This window comes from Lissotriton helveticus, chromosome 1_1 (genome assembly GCF_964261635.1).
Source record: "Lissotriton helveticus chromosome 1_1, aLisHel1.1, whole genome shotgun sequence".
Taxonomy (NCBI): Eukaryota; Metazoa; Chordata; class Amphibia; order Caudata; family Salamandridae; genus Lissotriton; species Lissotriton helveticus.
The window spans coordinates 752,372,561-752,394,855 of record NC_136057.1 but is presented as its reverse complement, the minus strand read 5'-3'; the positions used below and the strand labels follow the sequence as shown (position 1 = coordinate 752,394,855).

The window sequence follows — 22,295 nt, the reverse complement described above, 5'->3', positions numbered from 1 at the left end:
GTGTCTGTGGCGGGTGAACGGGCCGGGTGGGATTTACACTAAGTTAGGGATCCCAAGCCCGATTTTAGTGATCTTGCCCCGCGGCTATTTTGAGAGATAATGAGGTTAATGGAAGGTGGTGATCGGTCACCCCTTTGGAAACAGACAAAGGTAATTGCATGTGCACATAACAATCACTCACATTCATGGTCTCTATGTATTTATAGAGCAATTTTGTAAAGACTTTTAACGAAAAATCACTAATTGATTTATCATGATGGAGAATGCTTCCACCAAAGGGCACTATATTAGTATTTGGGGTTTCATTAGAGACATCATTCAGTAACTTGTTATGTCATTAGTTTTGTTTCTTTAATCAGTTACCATTAGAATAGGTACAAAGACAGTTAATACTAACCACAACAATGTTAATAAGAAGACACTATATAAGCAAGCTTTAATACACCTACGTGTTTGACTAGATTTTGGAAATTCAGTAACTTCTGCTGCACCCATTTTGTTTTTTCTAAAAAAAAAAAATGATCTAACTATGAATTCTAACCTATTCAAAAATGCTTGGCCTTATGCTTGGCCTTTCACCATCTGGTTGTTCGTCAGAATGTGTCACTCTAGATTCATCAGCTTCACACACTTCAGCCACTGGTCCTTGTTTTTGATTTACCAGTTATTCGGTCTTTCAGGTGGATCTATGGTTCTTTTGGTGTGGCTCCCATGAATCCAATTTGGCAAACCAGTAAACTTCACTGCTGTTGTCGTCACCAGGATGATTTGGTAAGGTCCGTGCCACCTGGGTCTAAACACACTTTTCTTACGTGTTTCTTGATGTAGACCCATTCACCAGGACTCAGATCATTGGCTTGAATCCAATGTATTGTTCTGGCATCTTATCCAACCTGGTGAGACACAGAACGTACCAGTTCAGCCAATCCTTTGCCGCAGTCACGCACCAGATCATCATTTATACTCATCAGTTTGTTCGCTCGTATATATGCCTGTCTCATTGCTCTTCCCATGAGGATTTCCTGGGGACTTAATCCAGTCTTTTTTTCAGGAATACTTCTCAGACTCATCAGCACAAGGAGTAAAGCGTCAGACCATTTCAGTGATGTGGATGCACACACTTTCCCTAACCTGGATTTTATAGTGCCATTGATTTGCTCAACTACTCCAGATGCTTCAGGCTGATAGGCACAATGCAACTTCTGTTCAAATTTAAATGATGCACAAATCAGCCAGATTATCTCATTATTATCTGTCTCCAAAGTGACTGGAATTCCAAATCTAGGGATCAGTTCTCTCAAAAGTAGTTTTGCTACTGTAAGGCTGCCATTTATAGCCCGTTGCAAGGGGAAAGCTCGATAAAATCAAGCTGGAGTCGGGTGAATAGACCTCCTGCCCTCCCAATTCGTCCCCAACGTACAACTTTCTTTCTTCTTGGATTCCGCTGCTGAGATATAATGCACCTCCGGCAAAGGCTCTCTGCAATGATCCTGAACTTCGGATTATACCATGTCTACTTGAAGATTCTGATCATTGCGTCTCTTCCAATATGTGCATGTCCATGGTAAACCCTGTCCATATGAGAAAGTAAAGAGTCTGGTAGAATTGGTCTTTTATCCTGATAAACCCATAGTTCATCCTCTGCTCTTTTCCTACAGCCTGTAAGTTTCCAAATTTCCTTTTCCTCATTGCTTGCCTCTACTTGCATCGGCCTCACTTCATCCCAAGTTTAAAAGTTGTTGTAGTTATAAACATAAGATGGCATTTGGTATTTCCCCTTTCAATTGATCTGTTTAAATCCATTGTATTTCGTGCACAATAACGTGCAATTTGGTCTGCCTACCTGTTGCCTTTCGTCACATAATCATCTCCTGATTGATGTGCGGCACATTTGACTACTGCAACTCTTTTTGGCAATTGTAAAGCATCCAATAGATCTTTCACAAATTTACCATTTCGAATAGGGGAACCTGAGGAAGTCAGAAATTCCCTTTGCATCCATAGCTGGAAGAAATCGTGTACAATTCCGAATCCATATTGGCTGTCTGTAAATATCGTTACTTTCAAACTTTTGGCAACTTTGCACGCTCTTGTCAAAGCTATCAGCTCGGCTATTTGGGCGGAGTTTACTGCTCTCAGACAGGATGCTTTAATAACTCCTAAGGTGCAAACAGCATAGGCAGTGCATAATTCACCTCTTCCATTCCTCAAACACGACCCATCAACAAATATCTCACAATCTGATTCTTCCATAGGACTATCTTCGATATCTGGCCTAGGTTTTGTGCATAAATCTGTCACGTCCAGACAACCATGATCCGCTTCCTCTCTCACTTCCTCACAGCGAGAATTAGGCAATAGTTGCCGGATTCACTGCAGTGCACCTGACCACTGTCACATTTTCAGCACTCCGAATCACTCTTTCGGTACTTAGTTAGTCGACTAGAAGTGAGATACTGGGTCCTAGTCAGGGTTAAAAGAATCTCAACAGAATGTGGCACATACACTTTGACAGGTTAACCCATCCCAATCGGCTCACTGTGTTCCAGACTTATGCAAGTAGCTGCTACCGCTTTCAAACATCCTGGCAATGCTGCAGCTACTGAATCCAAAGTAGCAGAAAAATATGCTACTGGATATCGTGCCATTCCATGTTTCTGAGTTAGGACTGAGAGTCACAACCATCTCACTCACAACAGTACAACGCCAATTCCTTTGTATAATCTGGCATTCCTAATGCAGGTGCTCGACAAAGACTGCTTCTCAATTTTATAAAAGCATCCATACCTTCATCATCCAAAACAAGCGGGTCTTTCACATCTTTTCGTGTCAACCTCTGTGGAGGTTTTGCAATCAATGAGAATCCACATATCCACTGACCACAATATGCAACCCTTCCTAAAAACATTTGTACTTCTTTCTGAGTTTTGGGTGGATTCAGCTGTTTGATCACACAGATTCTTTCTGTAGTTACTTTTCAAACTTCCTCTTCTATTTTGTGTCCAAGGTACTGTACTTCCTGTTTACAAAATTTTAATTTTGCCGGGGACACCTTGTGTCCTCCCTCTTCCAAATGGTTCAATAAGGCAATTGTGTCTGTCACACATCTCTCGTGTCTTTGATGCCACCAGTATGTCATCAATATAATATATGAGAAATCGACCGTGATCAAGGTGTCGGATGACACTGAAACGCGTTGGTTGAGGCGATGACCCGTGAGATTTACAAATAAAGAAAAAACACTGCGAAAGTGCCCATGAGTACGCGCGTCTCCATTCTTCTTGAAAATGAGGGTGTGAAGAATATTGTAAGGCTTGGCTCCGCCGTGGGGAACTGCACCGCATACGAAGCGCCAAGGCTCCGGCACCATTGAGCTCCAACGATCCACGGCACCACAACTGCTTAGCCAACAAGGGTTTATTTAGATGGCAACCCTCTATGCGTTTTGGAAACCAAGTTTCCTTGTTCACGAGTGATAAGCAGTTGTGGTGCCGTGGATCGTTGTTTTTGTGGAGGATTGAACGACGCAATTGTGGATTTATATATCCATACTAATATTATAAAGAGAGTGCCCAAACCTTTGAGGCGGGTAATCTCAGTAACCACAGCACCAATCACAACACCCAATGCAGCGTTGGAAAGGGCAGTTGCAGCAGAAAGACATAGGCTATGCAGACGGCCACCGTATACATTTTTTAAAAAATTGTTTTATTAACTTTTCAAGAAACAGTGGTGTTCATCACAATCATACAGTGCAAGACATACAATTTTACCATAGGACACCATATACATTTAAAAGGTAAAAGAACCGTGCCAGCAAAGTAGTCCCTTGTGGGCGTGTCTGCGTTGTGCTGTGGGCGTGGACTGGGGGCGTGACTAACGCTGGGGGCGTGTGGTACGGCCATCACATCGTGGGCTGTGGGCGTGTGCTGGGGGCGTGACAAACGCTGGGGACTTGACAAACGCTGGGGGCGTGTGTCCGCCATTCATGCCATGTGAGTCGTACATACAAGCGCCAATTACGTTGCTGCGCAGCATCAAGGGGCACGCCGGGGGCGTGACACGCTGAGGGCGTGAGAAACGCTGGGGGCGTGTGTCCGGCCTTCATGCCATGTGAACGCAATTGCGCCGCATCAAGGGGCACGCTGGGGGCGTGAGAAACGCTGGGGGCGTATGCTACGTTCCGCCCTTCATGCCATGTGGGTCGTACATTAATCAGAAGATCGTCTGCTGTGGCCGTGTGCTGGGGGCATGACAAACACGTTCAGCTGGAGGCCTGGTAAGTAACGTTACTGCAGCCTCTCTGTTACTGAACTCTCTCATTCAACTAAATTAGACGCGCCTGCTACCATCAACCAGGGCTGTAGCCGGGCTCAGGCGGCGTATCAGTACACTAATTACACGCGCCTGATAACATCAACCAGGGCTGCAGCTGGGCCTCAAGCGGGGGAACACGCAAATGAGCTTGTCTGCGGGGACAATTACTGCATCCTCTCCTACTCGCTGTCACAGAACTCTCTCATTAAACGGATTTACCCTCGGCTGATAACTCTCTCATTCAACGACATTACACGCGACTGCTAACATCAACCAGGGCTGTAGCCGGGCTCAGGCGGCGGATCACTACACCAATTACACGCGCCTGCTAACATCAACCAGGGCTGCAGCTGGCCCTTCTCCGTCCCTATTCTAATGAAACAAAAAATGTTGTCTACCGCGAGATTTTAAAATAAATTGCCCTTGCCAAATACACACATTCCATTTCATACCGGGACAACGTTGGGACGGGCTGCTAATATATATATATCACACAAACTTTCTCCAAGAGAAGGTAATTGATCACGCACACACAAGAGTCTGCTGTCCTCGTTTCCTAATTAATTCAAAAACCGCTTTCCAGATCATTTCTAGAGGTAGAGATATAGATAGATAGATAGATAGATAGATATTTTGTTCATTATGCTAATATTGGACCATTTTGGAGCCCTTGTGTTGTATGGACCATTGCATTCTCTCCCCCAAGGCAATTGGCGGCATACATATACCTTCCCAGCGGGATGTATCACCTCCAGAGTTGCCACAGTCTAGGATAATCATAGGACTGTAAAAATAAAAAAAGGGAGATGAACAGTCCCAATACATGTATTGCTGCCCTAGCTTGACCAATTCACAAAGGCTTGCCAAATGTCCCTTGACCTTGGTGGATTACTATCCATTACCATTCTACTTGTCCACGTGATCATTTTTAACCATCCCATGGGTTTTGGGGGCTCCGGGTCCGTCCAATGCTTACATATCTCTCGTCTGGCCAATAAAAGCAGATCGAATATCAAGCCTCTTTGTATGCTGTCGAACCTGATTGGCAAGTCGTAGTTCACCCCGAACATTACCAGAGTTGCTGTCAAGGTTATGGGATCCCTCAATATGTCGCTAATGGTGGATTCAACCACCTTCCAGTATTCCTTTACTTCTGGGCACGTGAAGAAAATGTGCACATCTTCAGATTTCAGTTGCTTGCATCTGTTGCATCTAGGAACCGGCTGTGTTACAAACTTGGCGAGTTTTTTTTGAGGGGTCCAATACAATCTGTTAATTGTAAAAAGTGATGTCTTTTTAAAATGTGCCGGTGGGACTAATAAGTATAGTATTTTTAAGGAATCTGTCCACAACATTTGTAAGTCTTCTTCCTGCAGTGCATCCTGCCAAATGGTGTACAGGGGTGTCAATTCTATTCCCTCCGCTACTAAAAATTGCTTGTACCATTTAGATACTGTTTTATTCTTTGCTCTAATATCCTGAATAGCAGTCTCAAAATCCCAAGATATACCTGTCTCGTGGGAGATTGATGAAGTCCATGAAGTTAGCTGTATGTATTTAAATTTGGATAGGCTTTTCCGATTTTGTCCCTCAATACTTCCCAGGGAAGCAATTTGCCTGCATATATCAAATCTCCCCATGTAGACAACCCGGCTTGCTCAAATGGGATCGCCAAGCTATCTTTTAAACATTCCGGTGTCCCGGGGAATCCCAGATTGGTGCAAATTCTGAGTATTATCCTATATTTAGCACTTTTCTCACTTTGCACCAAAGACTTAAGGATGCCTTGAGTACTTTTAATCCTACTTTTTTTTTTATGAGCGCCAAATTTATACAAAAAGGCTGTTGTCCCATACTCATTAGTCATATCCCCTAACAATGAGCCCCAAGTGGATGAATCTCCTATAAGCATTTGAAATTGTTTAAATTGGAAAGCCATACAATAAAGGTTAAGGTCTGGTAAAGCGAGGCCACCCCTCACGAGCCTCCTCCTTAATTTTGTCCATGAGAGTTGTATTCTGCGAGAAGCCCAGATAAAACTGGATATTTTTCCTTGTATTTTATTAAATATATCTTTAGGAAATCTCAACGGGATACAGTTAAATATGTACGTTAACTTTGGCAGGATGGACAACTTTACTAAATGTACTCTCCTATATATAGTTAATGGGATATTCTTCCATCTAGATAGAGATCTATCTATCTCCTTAGCTACTCTAATTAGGTTCTGGAGTGGGATGTTGTTTTTGTTGAATATGATAATCCCTAGATATTGAATTTCCTCCCGCACTCTACCTGCCCACCCCTCGCAGTTCCAAACCATGACCTTGGTCTTGGCTTTGTTCACCAAATATCTTGATACTTCCCCAAATGCTTTTGTTAACTGTTCCATCCTAGATATTGTTCTAGATAGATCGGAAGTATAGATTATCAGGTCGTCTGCGAATAGTGCTATTTTACTGCAAGTAAGGAGTGAGTGGATAGGTACTATCTGATCGTCTTTCCGCAGGAGATGTGCCAGGGGTTCAATATAAATATCGAATAAAAAAGGGGACGGGGGCAACCCTGTCTCGTGCCCCTGGAGATCTTGAAGCTCTTAGTCAAGGCACAATTCAGTAGAATCTTAGCAGTGGGGCCTTGATACCACTTTTTTAAAGCACTAATACACCTTGCATCAAAGCCCATCGACTCTAGGACCACCCATAAAAAGGCCCAACTCTAACACGGTCAAATGCCTTAGCGGCGTCTATTGTGATTACTGCCGGTGGAAACTATCGTCTAATTGCTAGGTCAATAGTCCCTATCAAGGATAAAGTTAATTTCTAGATTTGTCTTTGGGGGACAAATCCATTCTGTTCTGGATGGGATTAGTTGGGTGGCTATCTTTGCCAATCTCCCTGCCAAAGTGCCAGAGTAGATTTTATAATCGACATTTAGCAGGGAGATGGCCCAATACGAGTCTGCGCTCCTTGGGTCCTTCGCAGGCCTAAGGATAATGTTATTATTGCTTCCTTCCAAGAGCTAGGTGTTTGCCCTTCCTCCTTTATAGATGGAGTTAAACAATGATATCATTTCAGGGACTATTTGATTGAAAATTACCTTGTACAGCTCACCCGGTAATGAGTCTGGTCCGGCTGCGGCTTCCCATCTTTTAGGTGCTTTAGTTGTTCCCTTATTTCACCCTCGGTAATCACGGCATCCATTATTTCTCTACCTTCTCGGTGAGAATCGGGAGTTCTAAATTATCCAGCCTATGCTTTAACAAACCATCTTCTAGTCTTATTTCCTCCGTCTATAATTTGGAGAAAAGGGAAATTAAACAAGCCTGCATCTCGTCGTCCTTATTTGAGATATCACCCTGAGCGTTAATAGTTAGTTCTTGGATATAATTAAGAGACCTATCCGCCTTGGCCTTCCAGGCCAGCAAAGCTCCTGCCTTTTCTCCATGCTCAAATTGCTTCATTTGCAAAGCTGTCCATTTCTCACGACACTTTCTCTCTGGACCAATCTTATAGTTTAATCTTGCTTCTTCTAGTTGTTCTGCTAGGGACTGAGAATCTTGAGTTGAGTCTGCATACTGTAGTGAAGCTTCTAATGCCCCCACTTTCCCACAGTCTGTTTCTTTTGGAGAGATTTTTCCCTTTAAGTGATTACCTGATTATACTTTTTCATTACTTCTTCTGATGGTGCACCTGTGTTAGGATCCCTAGGGTATTCTTATTTTGGCCAATCAACAGTAATCTTACATTCTGTCCATAAATCAGCTGGAACAACAATATTAAACAGACCATCTAAATCCTTTAACAAAACCTTTGTTACTTTTATAAAGCTATCTACCTGCTTGTACCACTTAACTGGTTTTTCTCATAACCTGGGAAAATCCTTTGTGAAAGACAATATATCCTGTCTTGTCAAAGGAACATGAACAAATCCACCACCTGGTACTTCTCTCATCGGGCACGCCCTTTCAACCGGTTTTGTTTCTTTCATGGCAAATGTAGATGCTCCTTTACTGGCTGCATTTTCCTTCTTTTTCGTCCATCTAACTTTCCAACGATCCACATCTCATTTCTTCAAGATATTCATTAATTCCTTTATCTGCAAGCCTTTTCCAGACATATTTAAGCTGTCTAAATCCTTGTTACTGAAAAGCCAATCTGTACAATTTCTGCAATACCTCCGATTTTTCTATGTCTACTCCATACTCACCAGTGGATTCTGATAAATTCTTAGCCCTCCAAGTAATACTTTTACACATAAACAACAATTCTTCATCACAATAGGTCCCTAATCTGTCTGGACTTATCGTTCCAATAATCATTTCTTCCAAATTAACTTTCAACTGACTCACATTTTTACTCTGTAGTTGAGGTTTTGACTTAGTCATTTCTTTTATCCAATTATTTAATTCTTCTGGTGAGGGACCTGCCAAACTCCCTGCTATTGGGGGACATTTGGCCCTATTTTCCTTGGGTCTAATTGTATACTTCTCTGCGGGGTCTCTGTTATTAACTCACTAACCAGAAGATCTAACAACGAATTATTCACATTTGCCTGTCCATCCTCATTCATACCACTCCTTATGCTATTTCCTGGCGCGGCTAATGCATGCACTTTTGACGCATTCTGTCTATCTCCGTACAATGGAACTACAGGACCAATTGTTACCGGTACAGTCAATGCTTCTGCATTCAAACTCAACTGATTCAATTTCTGGACCTGTTCTATTCTGGCCGTATTCAACAGTTTTGCTTCATTTTCCTTCACTACCTTTGCTATATCAGAGATTTGCGGAGTCAATGGAGTTCCCATTTGTGGGGCACTTGGAGTCACTACCCCTAAATTCTCTTCATATGGTGGAGGTCTTTTACTCATGATGACCTCTATTAATTCATCATCATCAGAATCATTCATATCACCTCTTACACTTAAAGTCTCTACATGATTTCTTTTCTCCTTCCATTTACTTCCAGTCTGCTCATCAACTGTTAAAACTGGGTAAAGCCTTCTGTTACCATGGCTTTCCTCCATCTTTTCTTCCCTGCTCTCAAAAGGGTACCTGAACATCATACTCCTGTAACCTCTGTTACCAATTCTATATTTTTCTCTCTCAAATGCTTCCACTTCCCTTTCCTCTAATGCTTCGTACATTGTCAATCTAGGGTTTGGGGCTAATGAATTCATACGGTTCCTCAAATTTTTTAATATCCTTACATTAAATGTACCATTTAGCGGGAAAACGAAAACACGATCACCCTTTGTATACTCAATCCAATTTTCCAACCACATACACGTGTGATGTCCTCGTTCCAACATCCTAAAAGAATCAGGCGTCTTTGGAGGCGGAATCGGTATTCCCTCTCTAGTCACAATTGGTTTCTCCTTTTTGAAAAAATTATTTCTTTTCTGCAGTAACTTCATTCTCTGGCTTCCTCCACTAATGGGTCTTATCATGAACAAACAAAAACAACCTTTCCGTAATACTACTTATTCTATTGGTTAACTGCCGTCCTATACCAGCGCGTCTCACACCAAACAACTAATCCGAGCACAGCTACGTAGGCAAAGTCTCAACCAATACTAGCGCGGCTCACACCAACCAACCAATCACAACTCAATACACGCCCGTGGTCTGATCAATGTCAGCGCTGCTTTTTGTGACATCAGTATTACTCCTTCTACTGACCCTCCCTTTACAAATTTTACGGCAATTTTTTTCTGGGTTTTCTTTAGTCAAAATTCTATTAGTAACAACATAAAACAATTCTATTTTGTCTGTTCCACTAAGTAAAGAGATAGTTTTTCTCTCTTTTAAGAGATTTTCTCACTACGGTTACTAATAATGACCAGCGCTATTTTTACCCTTCAGACAAGCGCCATCTCTATTACTCCTCTAGAAAAAAACCTGAATTTCACAAGAGGACTTTTTGGCGTGAAAAGGAGTCTTGCTATTCTCCTGGAAAAACGGTTAAAGTTTTTGAAGTGGACCCTTTACTATTCTGACACTCTCCACACATACGAAATATAACACCTACAGCCCTCCGTGGGTTATAGGTATCATTTCAACTGACAAAATACTTCTGCAGTGTGATTTCTTTACCACACTCTTTTTCTGCCTACTTCCAGCAGATTCACTCCCGGGATTCCTCAAGTATCTCCGTACCTGTAGTTCTAGACAACATAGAACATGACACTAACTTTTTGTGTTAAGGACATACAATCAATAATCATTACCAAACTAATCAGTAATTAAACCGTCCTCTCTTACCAAGAAACTGATCCTGCGCCAATAACTGATCAGGGATCGATACTGAACAACATCACACTACAATGGCCCATACTCATTCACCCAGAATCTCTGATGTGCTGGGGTCAATTTATACGTTCAAGCAAGTCTTTCTCTTAATAGATTCAAATGAGAAATTTTTTATAACTAATTTTCAAGTATCAACTTTTTCTTCTATTTGGTCGATGGTAATGGTAACTACTGACCTTATCAACCATTTCGTCAATAAAATGATCACAGACTCTCGATAAAGTTAATAATGAAATTTTATCTTAAATATTAAAGAATTAATGCTCAATTGCATTTGGTCACGGATTACAAACACTGAATCTCACGGAAGAGAACATTTATACATTTTCAGACTCATTAGCAATGACTATGTGCAATGATGGAGTGGATAGCGTAAGAGACAATAGTTTCAGCAAATGTTTATGCCAACATATCTAATGGAAGGATAGATGAAGAGACAATAGGATAATCTAAAATAATGCATGTTAAATATTATTGACGAAGTTGATAGGTAGAGAGACAAAAGGTTCAAAGATATCATATATTAGTTCTTAGATTTCTGAAAATGATTTAGGCTAAATACAAACCTATTGGTCTGTAGGGAAACCCGCCCCCTTGGACAAGGAAATGGTGGGTGTTCCCCGAAACAGAATGAGGGAACAAGGGATGTAGAAACAGGAAAAGGACAGGTCAGGAACAGCTAGGCCTCTCTGCAAACCGACGGACGGCGATCCATCTCCCCTCTTCTCAACTGTCAGCCTAAACTCCTAACCACACCCATAAAAGCACTTCAGATCTACCCTAGAAATGACATGTCCTTCCCACTAATGTTGTATTCTACACTCAAACTCACACAGGGATTGGTGGGTTTGGGGAGGTGGCGTGACCACGCCACCATGACTTCACCTTTATTCAACAACTTTATTGTGGAAGATGGTTCCCATGGTCTGAATTTGTTTATCCACATGATCCCCATATATGATACAATTTAATAACATTCTTCACTCCTTCATGTCATCTGCGGTGCTCAGCACGTCTTGCTTGCCTCATGTCAGAGCAGAATCGCTCCGAGAAACTTCCCCCTCCTACTTATGTCAACTTTAAAAGATGGAGGTTTCATCCAGCACACTAAAGTAGATAGAAACAAACATTTATTAATTATATGATCATAAAACCTACACGGTTTACCACCCACCTTGCACTATTCCCCATTAGTGTTACCTAGCATAAGCTTAGTGTAACGCGGCATTGATAATTACTTTAAAGCAGGATTCAACATGCTAAATACTGATGCACATGTGGCCTATTTGTGCAACTTCTTTGTTTACTTTCAAAACACAAGCGTTATTACCATATTATTAATTTACATGTTCATTCAGGCATGCACAAAGCAGTTCCCATGTGTTTATGTTGCATGTACGTTAATTTTACTACATCTACTTGCTATTAGTACATGTTATGGGGGTATTCATTGAGCAGAATTCATTTATGCGAAACCATGTTCCATCAGTATCCATGAAGTAGCGGTTAATTAACCAGCATTTTGTACTCTCAGATTCTTAACCCCTCCCATGCTCATGACGAGCTATGCTCGTCATGAGCCACGGTGGCCGTGTGCTCATGACGTGTGCTCATGACTGAGCTGAGCTCGTCATAACGGCCGCAACGCTCGCATGCGGGGCTAATTCCCCCACTGTGCTGAACGTTCTACAGAAACGGGAGTGGCCGTGACGAGATGAGCTCGTCATGAGCACACGGCCACAGCGGGGGAATTAGCCCCGCAGGCAAGGGGTAAAACATCAAATAACTCCAGCGGTCATATGGGAATACAGACCCATTATGCACCAGACTTGCTAAACAAAAATGTGTTTTTAACTTGTTCTTAGCCAAAGAAGGCAGGAAAGGTATTTTAATTGTCCCAAATGCAACTGTTTGCACCAACTCCGGTTTTTACTTTTACCCTTGACCCTTTAAAGAATATCTTTGGCAATGTATGGCTATCTGTTAGGTTCCTTTACCCTATCGGATTTTCAGGTGATTGATATTCCTCTATGTCAATGGAGTTAGATGTTAGTCAAAAATGCTGACCATAGAGAATTTTGTTATGGCAATTCCAAAGCACCAGTTTGTGCTGATAACCAACCATCTTCCCCTCTGCTAAAGGTTTGGCCTATGGGAAGCCTCAGCACCCATATGAGTTGTAAAGTACGGGCACAATCTTCATTTGAAAAACTAATTAATCTGTTGTGAAAAATATCTCTGCTTATCTTTCAAGGAATTGGACATCTTAAGTTTAGTAGAAGAAGAGTACAGGAGTGTCAGTGGTCATTATGTTTGACTTCCTCTCTTAATATTTCCATTGTCTTTCGCAAGCTTAATTCAGTATTTCTATTAACAAATGAAATGTTATATTATCTCAAAATTGTTTACCATGTTTTAGGAAGATCCAGGGCACAGATGGCATAGGGACGAACATCCTGTAAGCCGACATCCTGAATACAGGTAAAAACAAGACTGTAAATCATTTTTTTCAGTGATTATGCTTGTCCCTTTCAAGGTTTCTGTACCATCTTGACCATCAGATTGGTTATGTTATTTGTTCAGACATTCAAATTCAATTTTGGGAGGAATTAACTTATCAGGATTCATTTCTGAAAGATTGCAGAATTTATATTGCTTGTATGAGGTCTTATTACAGGCCTTTCAGTTCTAAATTTTAACTTCATGCCTTGAGTTCTGTAGAATGTGTACTTTGGTGCTACTCCACCTCATGCGTTTTTCTACTTTATCACCTATTGTCATGGGGATGAGCCTTGCATTTACACTGTGTTAACTTGACATGAGCTTATTAGAAGTTTAAACACCATTTTTTCCTTTCTGCATCCTTTTTGCACACAGCACACATTATTATAAATGTTTAGAGTTAAGCAAAGTGTTTTGCTTCACACGAGAATAATATGTTTTTTTATACTAGCAGCCTTGCTTGGTAAGCTTTGTCTGAACAGTGAGTGCCGAGGCCTTCAAGGTTATTTCAACACAGTGGTTGTTTGGACTGATCAGTGCACGTTCTAGACATAACATATATGCAGCTGCGGCCATCTCTGATTTTGGCGCGTTTAATAATGCACTCCGTAGGCATGATCAGACACACTTGGAGAACATTTGCATGCAGAGAGCTGGTGTAGAAAATGATGTGATTCATTTCTACTAGGGCCAGAGGTATGGGGCCGCCCTTGTAATCCCAAGAGACCTTCTGTAGATCTAAAATAACCTACTAGCAAACGAGGGTGAGATCTAGGTGTAATCTAGCCCGTTTCCATTTAGCATTTTAATATGCTTTCTCCCTTTGTATTTTATGGAATAGTAACTATGCTGATAATCTTGTTGCTTATAATATGTCTGCTTGTATTAGCTAAGATACTGCACCTGAGAACACGGCATTAGAAATAAATATTTCAAACTTTCACGTGTCTTCATTTACTCCCCGTTTTGGACTGGTATGAGAGTATAACTAAAGGGTGTTCATGTGTTCCACATTGCCTGAGGTATTCTAAGTTCCATGTTCCGGGTTGTCTAATCATTGGGGTTATGCACGAACCAATTAGACACCGATTGCTAGTCTGGTAGGGGATTTTGGCTACTAAGGTGAGTTTTGGTACACCCTAATTCACTGAGGTTCCATGTCTCTATGCACAGTTCTGTGTATGAGCAGAATCCCTGCTACACTATAAATTGTCTGAATAATGATTATCAAGGGAGATGAACTTCCCAGCCTTTTAACAGTGAGCTTGCACTCCCAAAATCAGCTGTGAATAACATCACTCCCATCCCCTCGGAGACCAGACATCTCTCAAGTAACCCAGAGAACAAGTGCCAGAAGTAAGATATGGCCCCTATTGTGTCTCATTGATTTGGGTCCACTGAAAGAACTGTGCCATCTGTTTGGCAAGAAGGAGCTATCGCAGCCTGGTGGTGTCTCGCTGACTCTCTAATCTAACTAATAGTCACATCTGAACAATGCACAGTGTGCAAGGACATCACTTTGTAAGATTCAAATCCAATTAAAATGATGTCTGTTTCTGAAACTTCTGAGGAAACACATTACATTATATGGTTTTGAAATACTCTGTCACACTGAAACTCATACCCTTTTATGAAAACATAACCGTGCTCTTTCCCTAAATAGTCTTACCCAATGAACTTGTTTCCAATTTCACAAAATATTCTTAGTGCCCCATTTGCAAATTTAAAATAATTAATGTGATGGTTCCTCGTACAGACTAATAGGCTCGTACAGACCGTAGCTTACTCTAAGCAGTTTGCAATACCTATGGACCCAAAAGGGTTTTCTTAATTGCGTAACTTACTCCACACTGGGCAAACAATATCCCAAACACCAGAATGTTTTTATTAAGGTCATTTATCCACATGCCACTCAAGAAAATGGTTGTAAAGAAATTCAGTACTTTGAAATGAGATTTATTTTTGCCGCTATGAAAAAAGTCTGGTGTAAATCAAAGCCAAGGATCCATGCTTCACATGTGTTTGTGTACCTCATTAGGGTTATAGATTTGTTTTGGGTTGTTTCCTTGGCTAGAGCTGTTTGTGTATCTCTTTGGCACTAGAATCAGTCTATTATCCTTCTAGATGGGACTGGGCATCCTGTTCATTTTGAGCTTAGAAAGGTCAACAGTGCTGTCGGACCATGAGGTTTCGCTGCTGACTCAATCTTTTTTTGGAGTTACAGGCCTTGAAAGAACTTCATACATGTATGCTGGGTTTCTTCTAAAACAATTGGTAAACTCCCACCCTTGCTTCACCAAAATCCCTAAATTTAACAGCCCCGTGATGGCCAAGGACTGTACTACAAGGCGTAGTTGCTGCTGGGTCTCCCTACCATCCCTTACTACCTGATACCTGCTACTTAATTATCCATACCCGGCAGATCGTTGCCAACTAAGAATACGGCTCTGCTTCTGTGTTGGGCAGGACAATAAAAACAGTGGTGCTGGTGCATGGTAAACGTGATTGCCACTGCTTCAGTGTGCACTATATAGATGAGTCAATGATAGAGTCCAGCGGGCAGGCAAGCGACACATGGGTGTAATGCAAGTCACTTGTTGCTCATGAGTTAGGTTGAGGATCACTATAATACAGAATTCCTTTGTTGAACTTAGATTTGAAGCTTTTCTTTCTTTATTTGCCTATGTTAGAAGCCCTCATCCACTTGGGGTATTGACAGTTTTTTAGCCTGTGGCTGCCCCTGGTATCAAATGGGTGATATAGATGTCCCCTTCCCACTTTCTAGTATGGCCATCTAGGAAGAAACACTAAGTTTGAGGCGGTAAACAGCATTTACCACGAATCCTTTTCCCCGCAGGGAATCACAACGAGGTCGTTACAACGACCGTGTTGTGATTCCGCATACCATTACTCCGCAAGTCGGAACATCGACTTGCAGGGGGGGGGCAGGTGTTGGATATAAAATCCAACACCTTCCCTAGTGTCCGCACTGACTGGAGTTGGAATAGTAAATTATACTATTCCAACTTCCAGCACCCCCCCCTCCGACTTGCGGAGTAAAGGTATGCAGAATCACAACACAGTTGTTGTGACGACCGCGTTGTGATTCCCTGCGGGGAAAATGAATGCGGGAAAGGAACATATATTCGTTTGAGGCATATAAGCTGCAGATTACACACTTTGGCATAGATCGCCACCTAGTGTTGGGCCCAGATGTTTGCACTTGTTTTTGACCTGAAAAGTCTTTGGAAGTCACAAGATAGGTGACTCCTCCTTTGGATTACACTGCGCATGGGCATCGGCTCCATCCTTAGATTGTTTTTTTCTGCCATCGGGCTCGGATGGCTTTCCTGCACTCTGGTTTGGAACCGATTCTTCTTCGGCACGCAATCCTCACCATTTTCTACGATATTGTTTCAAACGCGTTCCCAATCGACCCGAGTCTTAACAACTTCGAATTCTTCGATTCCGGTCGTCGGCAAAGGCCTTCGGGCCTACCTGGGCCTTATCTTCTGGCTCATGAAAAGGACTCAATTCTCAATTCAAGAAGTGTCCTCAATGTGGGTCGAAGTTTCCCCACACCGGTCTCTATGAGGTGTGCAACCTTTGCCTGTCACCGGAGCACGAGGCCAGAGACTGTTCCGCTTGCGCCTCCTTCCGCTCCAAAAAGAAATTTCGGGACCGATGAGCTGGAAGGACCATGGCTCGTTCGTCGTCTTCGATCCCAGACAACATCTTCCAAGAGGGCGTCGACGTGCCAGAACAGGAGCAGGTCGAACACGGCATCGTGAGCGACTTCGAGGCCAAAGATTCAGACATCGAGGACATCACTGCGGAACAGCGGGTCGTAAGTACACACGTCGACCCCGACCCTTCCTCGACACCCTCGAAAAAGGCTTCGGTCACGCCTTCACCTTCGGGACCAGGTGCACACCGAGAGACTGCTTACCATGCCTCGCCTTCGGGCCCGGTAAAGAAGCCTACTAAGCCTTCAGGCGACTCGGGCTCGAGTCAGCCTACCCCCGGTACCGGCACACACCTACCGGCACCAAAAAATAAGCCATCCTCTTTCTCATCCATGCTAGCTGCTTCCACATCTAAGCACTTGGTGCCGGAGACTGGCACCGGCTACTTTGCACCAAAAACACACTCGGAGCCGACCAAAAAACTGCCACCAAAGAACCCCGACTCCCATGCCTCGGAGCCGAAGAAAGGCCTCGGAGCCGAAAAAGGCATCGGAACCGAAAAAACTACACGTTCCACCGGCCAAAGACAATGCAAAAGGGCACGCTTCAAAACCAAAAGACGCTACCGGCAAGGTGCCGTAAAAGCCTACGGAACCAATGACCTCCGCACAGAAGGATCTACCTTCCACAGAAGAACTGTTTCAACCAGATCCTACCCAAAAAACTCTTGTAAAGGATCCCAAAACTGGTCGATTGACTCTTGGCTCTAAGAAACGACTACTAGATGCGCCTGCACCAGCTCCTCCTCTTAAGAAGGACATTGCAACCTCTCCTCTAATGATACCTTCTCCTCCTCCTCCACCACCTCCCCCCCCACCACATCACTCTCCTACACCATCTCCTACTCCAATAGAAGATGATGACAACAGGGATAACACCTCTGATGACACGGGGGAGGTGCAGACAATGAACCACTAGACAATCCTAGTCCTCCTGGCTCACCTGACCCTTGGGATGATTATAGCACCCCAGACATCCCTAACTTGCCACAAGATGACCTATAGTCCTCCAGGCCTCCCCCCCCTCCCGCCCCCCCCAGAGGACACTATGGGCTTTAACCAACTTGTCCATAGAGCTTCCCAATACCATGGGGTTGACCTACACACAGACCCAGTGGAGGAAGATTTCCTCATGGATACTTTTGACACCACACAAAAGTCCACCGCAATTCTACCCGTGCTTAAAGGGGTCATTAAGCATGAACCAGAGGTATTCAAAGATCCAGTCAGGGCTCGAGTCATCAACCCCTGAATTGAGTAGAAGTATAAGGCTGCCCCCCCTAGAATCAGCCTACATTGAAGGCCCCGCACCACTAGACTCCCTTGTAGTCTCCAAGTGCCATCCTCAATCAACCGTTTGATGAGCAACTCCTATTTGGCCCTAATGTTGACGTATCCCTTGAGAAAATGAAAAAGGATACTGACACAGCTAAATCTATGGGAACCTTGCAGTCGCAAGCTCCCAGACGCTCCTTTCGTCGCTCATCATACAGCAGCACCACCAGAGGCTACTCCTCAGATAGCCCCTCCACTTCTTACAAAGCCCCTACCCCATCCACCTTCTCTAGGGGCTACCAAAGAGGTGCTTACAGGGGTAACCATAACAAAGGCAGAGGCAAAACTAACAACTCCTGCTCTGCCTCCTCCCCTGCCCAATGACTTCCCTCCACTTCCCCCACAACATTCCACTCCAGTCGGGGAAAGACTGCAACAATTCCTTCCTGTCTGGACCAACATCACATCAGACAGGTGGGTGCGACAAATAATTCAATCGGGTTACTGTCTCGAACTAACGTCTCCCCCCCCCCCCCCCCCCAACATACCACCCAAACAGCGTCCAATGTCACAAGAACATTTGTTACTGCTAAGGCAAGAGGTAATATCCCTCCTACAAAAAAGCTCAATAGAACCAGTTCCACTGCACCAACTAAACAAGGGAGTTAAACTCCTTGTACTTTCTTATCCCAAAGAAGGACAGCTCTCTAATGCCTATTCTAGACCTCAGACCACTAAACCTGTACATACAATCAGACCACTTCCACTTGGTCACACTCCAGCAGGTCCTTCCTCTTCTTTTACAAAACAACTTCCTTGCTACCATAGATCTCAAGGACGCCTATTTCCACATTCCCATTCACACTGCTCACAGAAAGTATCTCAGATTTGTACTGGACGGACAGCACTACCAATTCAAAGTACTCCCATTCTGAGTCACAACAGCACCACGAGTGTTTAACAAGTGCCTAGCAGTGGTAGCAGCATACTTAAGAAGACAGCACATTCACGTCTTCCCATATCTGGACGACTGGCTCATAAAAGCCAGCTCATAGAGTCAGTGTGTACAACACACTCCCACCACAATCCAATTACTCCACGACTTGCGGTTCACAGTAAACCACACCAAGTCCCATCTGCAACCGTCCCACATACAACAATTGCTCAGTGCCACAATAAACACCTCAACAGCGCAAGCTTATCCCTCTCTTGCCAGGATAGCAAACATGCAAGCTCTTCTAACAAAATTTTAACCGCAACACACTCTTCCAGCTCGAGTGTTCATATAACTCATAGGGATGATGGCCTCTTACATATTCATGGTGCCTCATGCAAAACTCCAAATGCGTCCTCTTCAAGAGTGCTTAGCATGCCAGTGGAACCAGGCTCAAGGTGAATTAACAGACCTAGTGTTGGTGGACGGTCTGACTCACCGCTCTCTGCAGTGGTGGAACACCAAGAACCTTTCCAAAGGGTGACCGCTCCTGGAGCCAGTTCCTCAAATAGTCATGACAGCGGACGCATTGCTCTCCGGCTGAGGGGCTCACCTACTGCAACACACTATGCAGGGCAGGTGGACACTGCAACAAAAGTTACTCCACATCAACCACCTGCAGTTACTAGCCATATTTCTAGCCTTAAAAGCATTCCAAAAGCAAATATTGGGCAAGGCTGTCTTAGTCTGCACAGACAACATGACAGCCATGTACCACATAAACAAGGCGGGACACACTCTCTGCAACTCTCTCAGTTAGCGCAGGCGATACGGAGATGGGCTATACCTCTAAACATTTTCCTCTTACCCCAACATGTTCCAGGGGTACAAAACACCATAGCCGATCTGTTAAGCCGTCAGACACAACAGATCCATGAGTGGGAACTTCATCCACAAGTTCTTCAACCGTTCTTTCAGATGTGGGGACAACCTCAGATAGACCTCTTCGCCACTCACAAAAACGCCAAATGCCCAAGTTTCGCCACCAGATATCCACACCCACTGTCCAAAGGCAGTGCGATATGGATGAACTGGTCAGGCAAATTTGCGTACGATTTTTCACCTCTCCCACTCATTCCACTAGTGGTACGCAACATTCCCTAACTCTCATTCTAGTTGCTCCAACTTGGGACAGACAACCGTGGTACACCACATTGCTACAACTTTCCGTGCTACCGCACCAAAAGTTATACCTGTCTCCACGCCTCTTAACCCAGAACCATAGAGAGATCAGACACCCGGACCCAGCTCAGCTCAACCTTGTGATCTGGCTCCTGAGGTACTAGAATTTGGTTACCTTAACCTTCCCCCTGACTGCATGAACGTTATCAAGGAAATAGACTTCCCACCACTAGGGCTTGCTATGCAGCCAAGTGGAAACTTTTTGTAATATATGGTCATAAGAACGACATCAATCCCCTAGATGTGTCTATTCAACACATCATAGGATACTTGCTACACCTCCAAAGATGCAACTTAGCATACACGTCTATTAGACTGCATCTTGCTGCCATGGCAGCATATCTACAAAATACACAGCATCGATCACTTTTCAGAGTACCTACCATTAAAATACTTTATGGAAGGCCTGAAAAGAATAATTCCTCCTAGAGCACCACCTTCATCTGTGTGGAATTTAAACATTGTTCTCACGCGGCTAATGGGACCTCCCGTGGAACCTTTACATAAATGTGAGCTACAATTCTTAACGTGGAAAGTTGCTTTCCTAGTAGCTATTACTTTTCTAAGAAGAGTAAGTGAGCTACAAGCATTAACCATTCAGGAACCCTTTCTGCAAATACATCATAATAAGGTTGTTCTCCGGACCAATCTTAAATTCCTTCCTAAAGTCATTTCGCCCTTCCACCTCAATCAATCTGTGGATCTACCCGTATTCTTCTCGCAGCCAAAAACAGTTGCAGAAAGAGCTCTTCATACCTTAGATGTCAAAAGAGCATTGCTTTACTACATTGAAAGAACACAACCCTTTCGTAAAACGAAACAACTTTTCGTGTCTTTCTCACCACCACACAAGGGCAACCCCGTATCAAAATCTGGAATATCAAGGTGGATTGTCAAATGCATACAAATTTGCTAACACAAAGCTAAACGAACGTTATATGTTCCTCCTAAAGCCCACTCTACAGGAAAGATAGGTTCTTCAATTGCATTTTTAGGAAATATTCCCGTAGATAATATCTGTAAAGCAGCTACATGGTCTAGACCGCACACGTTCACAAAACACTATTGTGTAGATGTGCAAACTAAGCAACAAGCTACTGTGGGCCAGACTGTACTCAAAACACTGTTTCAAACTACTGCAACAGATACTGGTGGTCGCCGCTAGGAGGGGATACTGCTATATAGTCTATGCCAAAGTATGTAATCTGCAGCTCATATGCCTCGAACGGAAAATGCTACTTACCAGTATGCATCTGTTCTTGGCATGTAGAGCTGCAGAGTTACACACGCCCACATGCCTCCCCGGCTACCTTCATCTGTTCCAGTATTATTTTAATTAGATACAGCTTACATGAGCACCCTTCCTGTTTCTTACAAAGCTCCATCATTTCCCTGCTGGCGAAAAACAATCCAAGGATGGAGCCTATGCCCATACACAGTGTAATCCAAAGGAGGAGTCCCCTATCTTGTGACTTCCAAAGACTTTTCAGGACAAAAACAAGTGCAAACATCCGGGCCCAACAGTAGGTGGCGATCGATGCCAAAGTGTGCAACTCTGCAGCTCTACATGCCAAGAACAGATGCATACTGGTAAGTAGCATTTTCCTTACAATTGCTATTATTGTACTGTACTACATAAGGGGTCATTATATCTTGGTTACGTATTCGTTACCCTTATGACACTACATTGCAGGTAAATAAGTAAAAATATGTATGTGTGTATATTTATATCTAAATGTCTAAATGTGTGTGTCTGTAATGAAAAAAAGATCAGGGTTATTTAGAAATCTCTTTAAAAATAAAAATATTATATATATATATATATATATATCAGAAAGTTCTTTTGATTACGCATCTACTAGAATGGATATTTATAAGAGGTATAAGAAAGTTAAAGTTAAAAAAACATCACCTCTTAAAAAATACAGCTGATCAATTGAAGAACCAGAGATCAGAAAGCTCAC

At 43.1% G+C, this 22,295-nt stretch overlaps 1 protein-coding gene across 5 annotated transcripts in view; it reads left to right on the top strand.

Annotated features, from left to right (window-relative positions):
• PPHLN1 (periphilin 1) overlaps nt 1–22,295 on the top strand; it is a 715,827-nt gene that overhangs the window by 229,732 nt on the left and 463,800 nt on the right. For all 5 annotated transcript variants that reach the window (XM_078674289.1, XM_078674291.1, XM_078674288.1 and 2 more), the window contains one exon: nt 13,053–13,114. In XM_078674289.1, the coding sequence (XP_078530415.1) occupies nt 13,053–13,114 (62 nt within the window). The remainder of the gene's footprint in view (nt 1–13,052; nt 13,115–22,295) is intronic.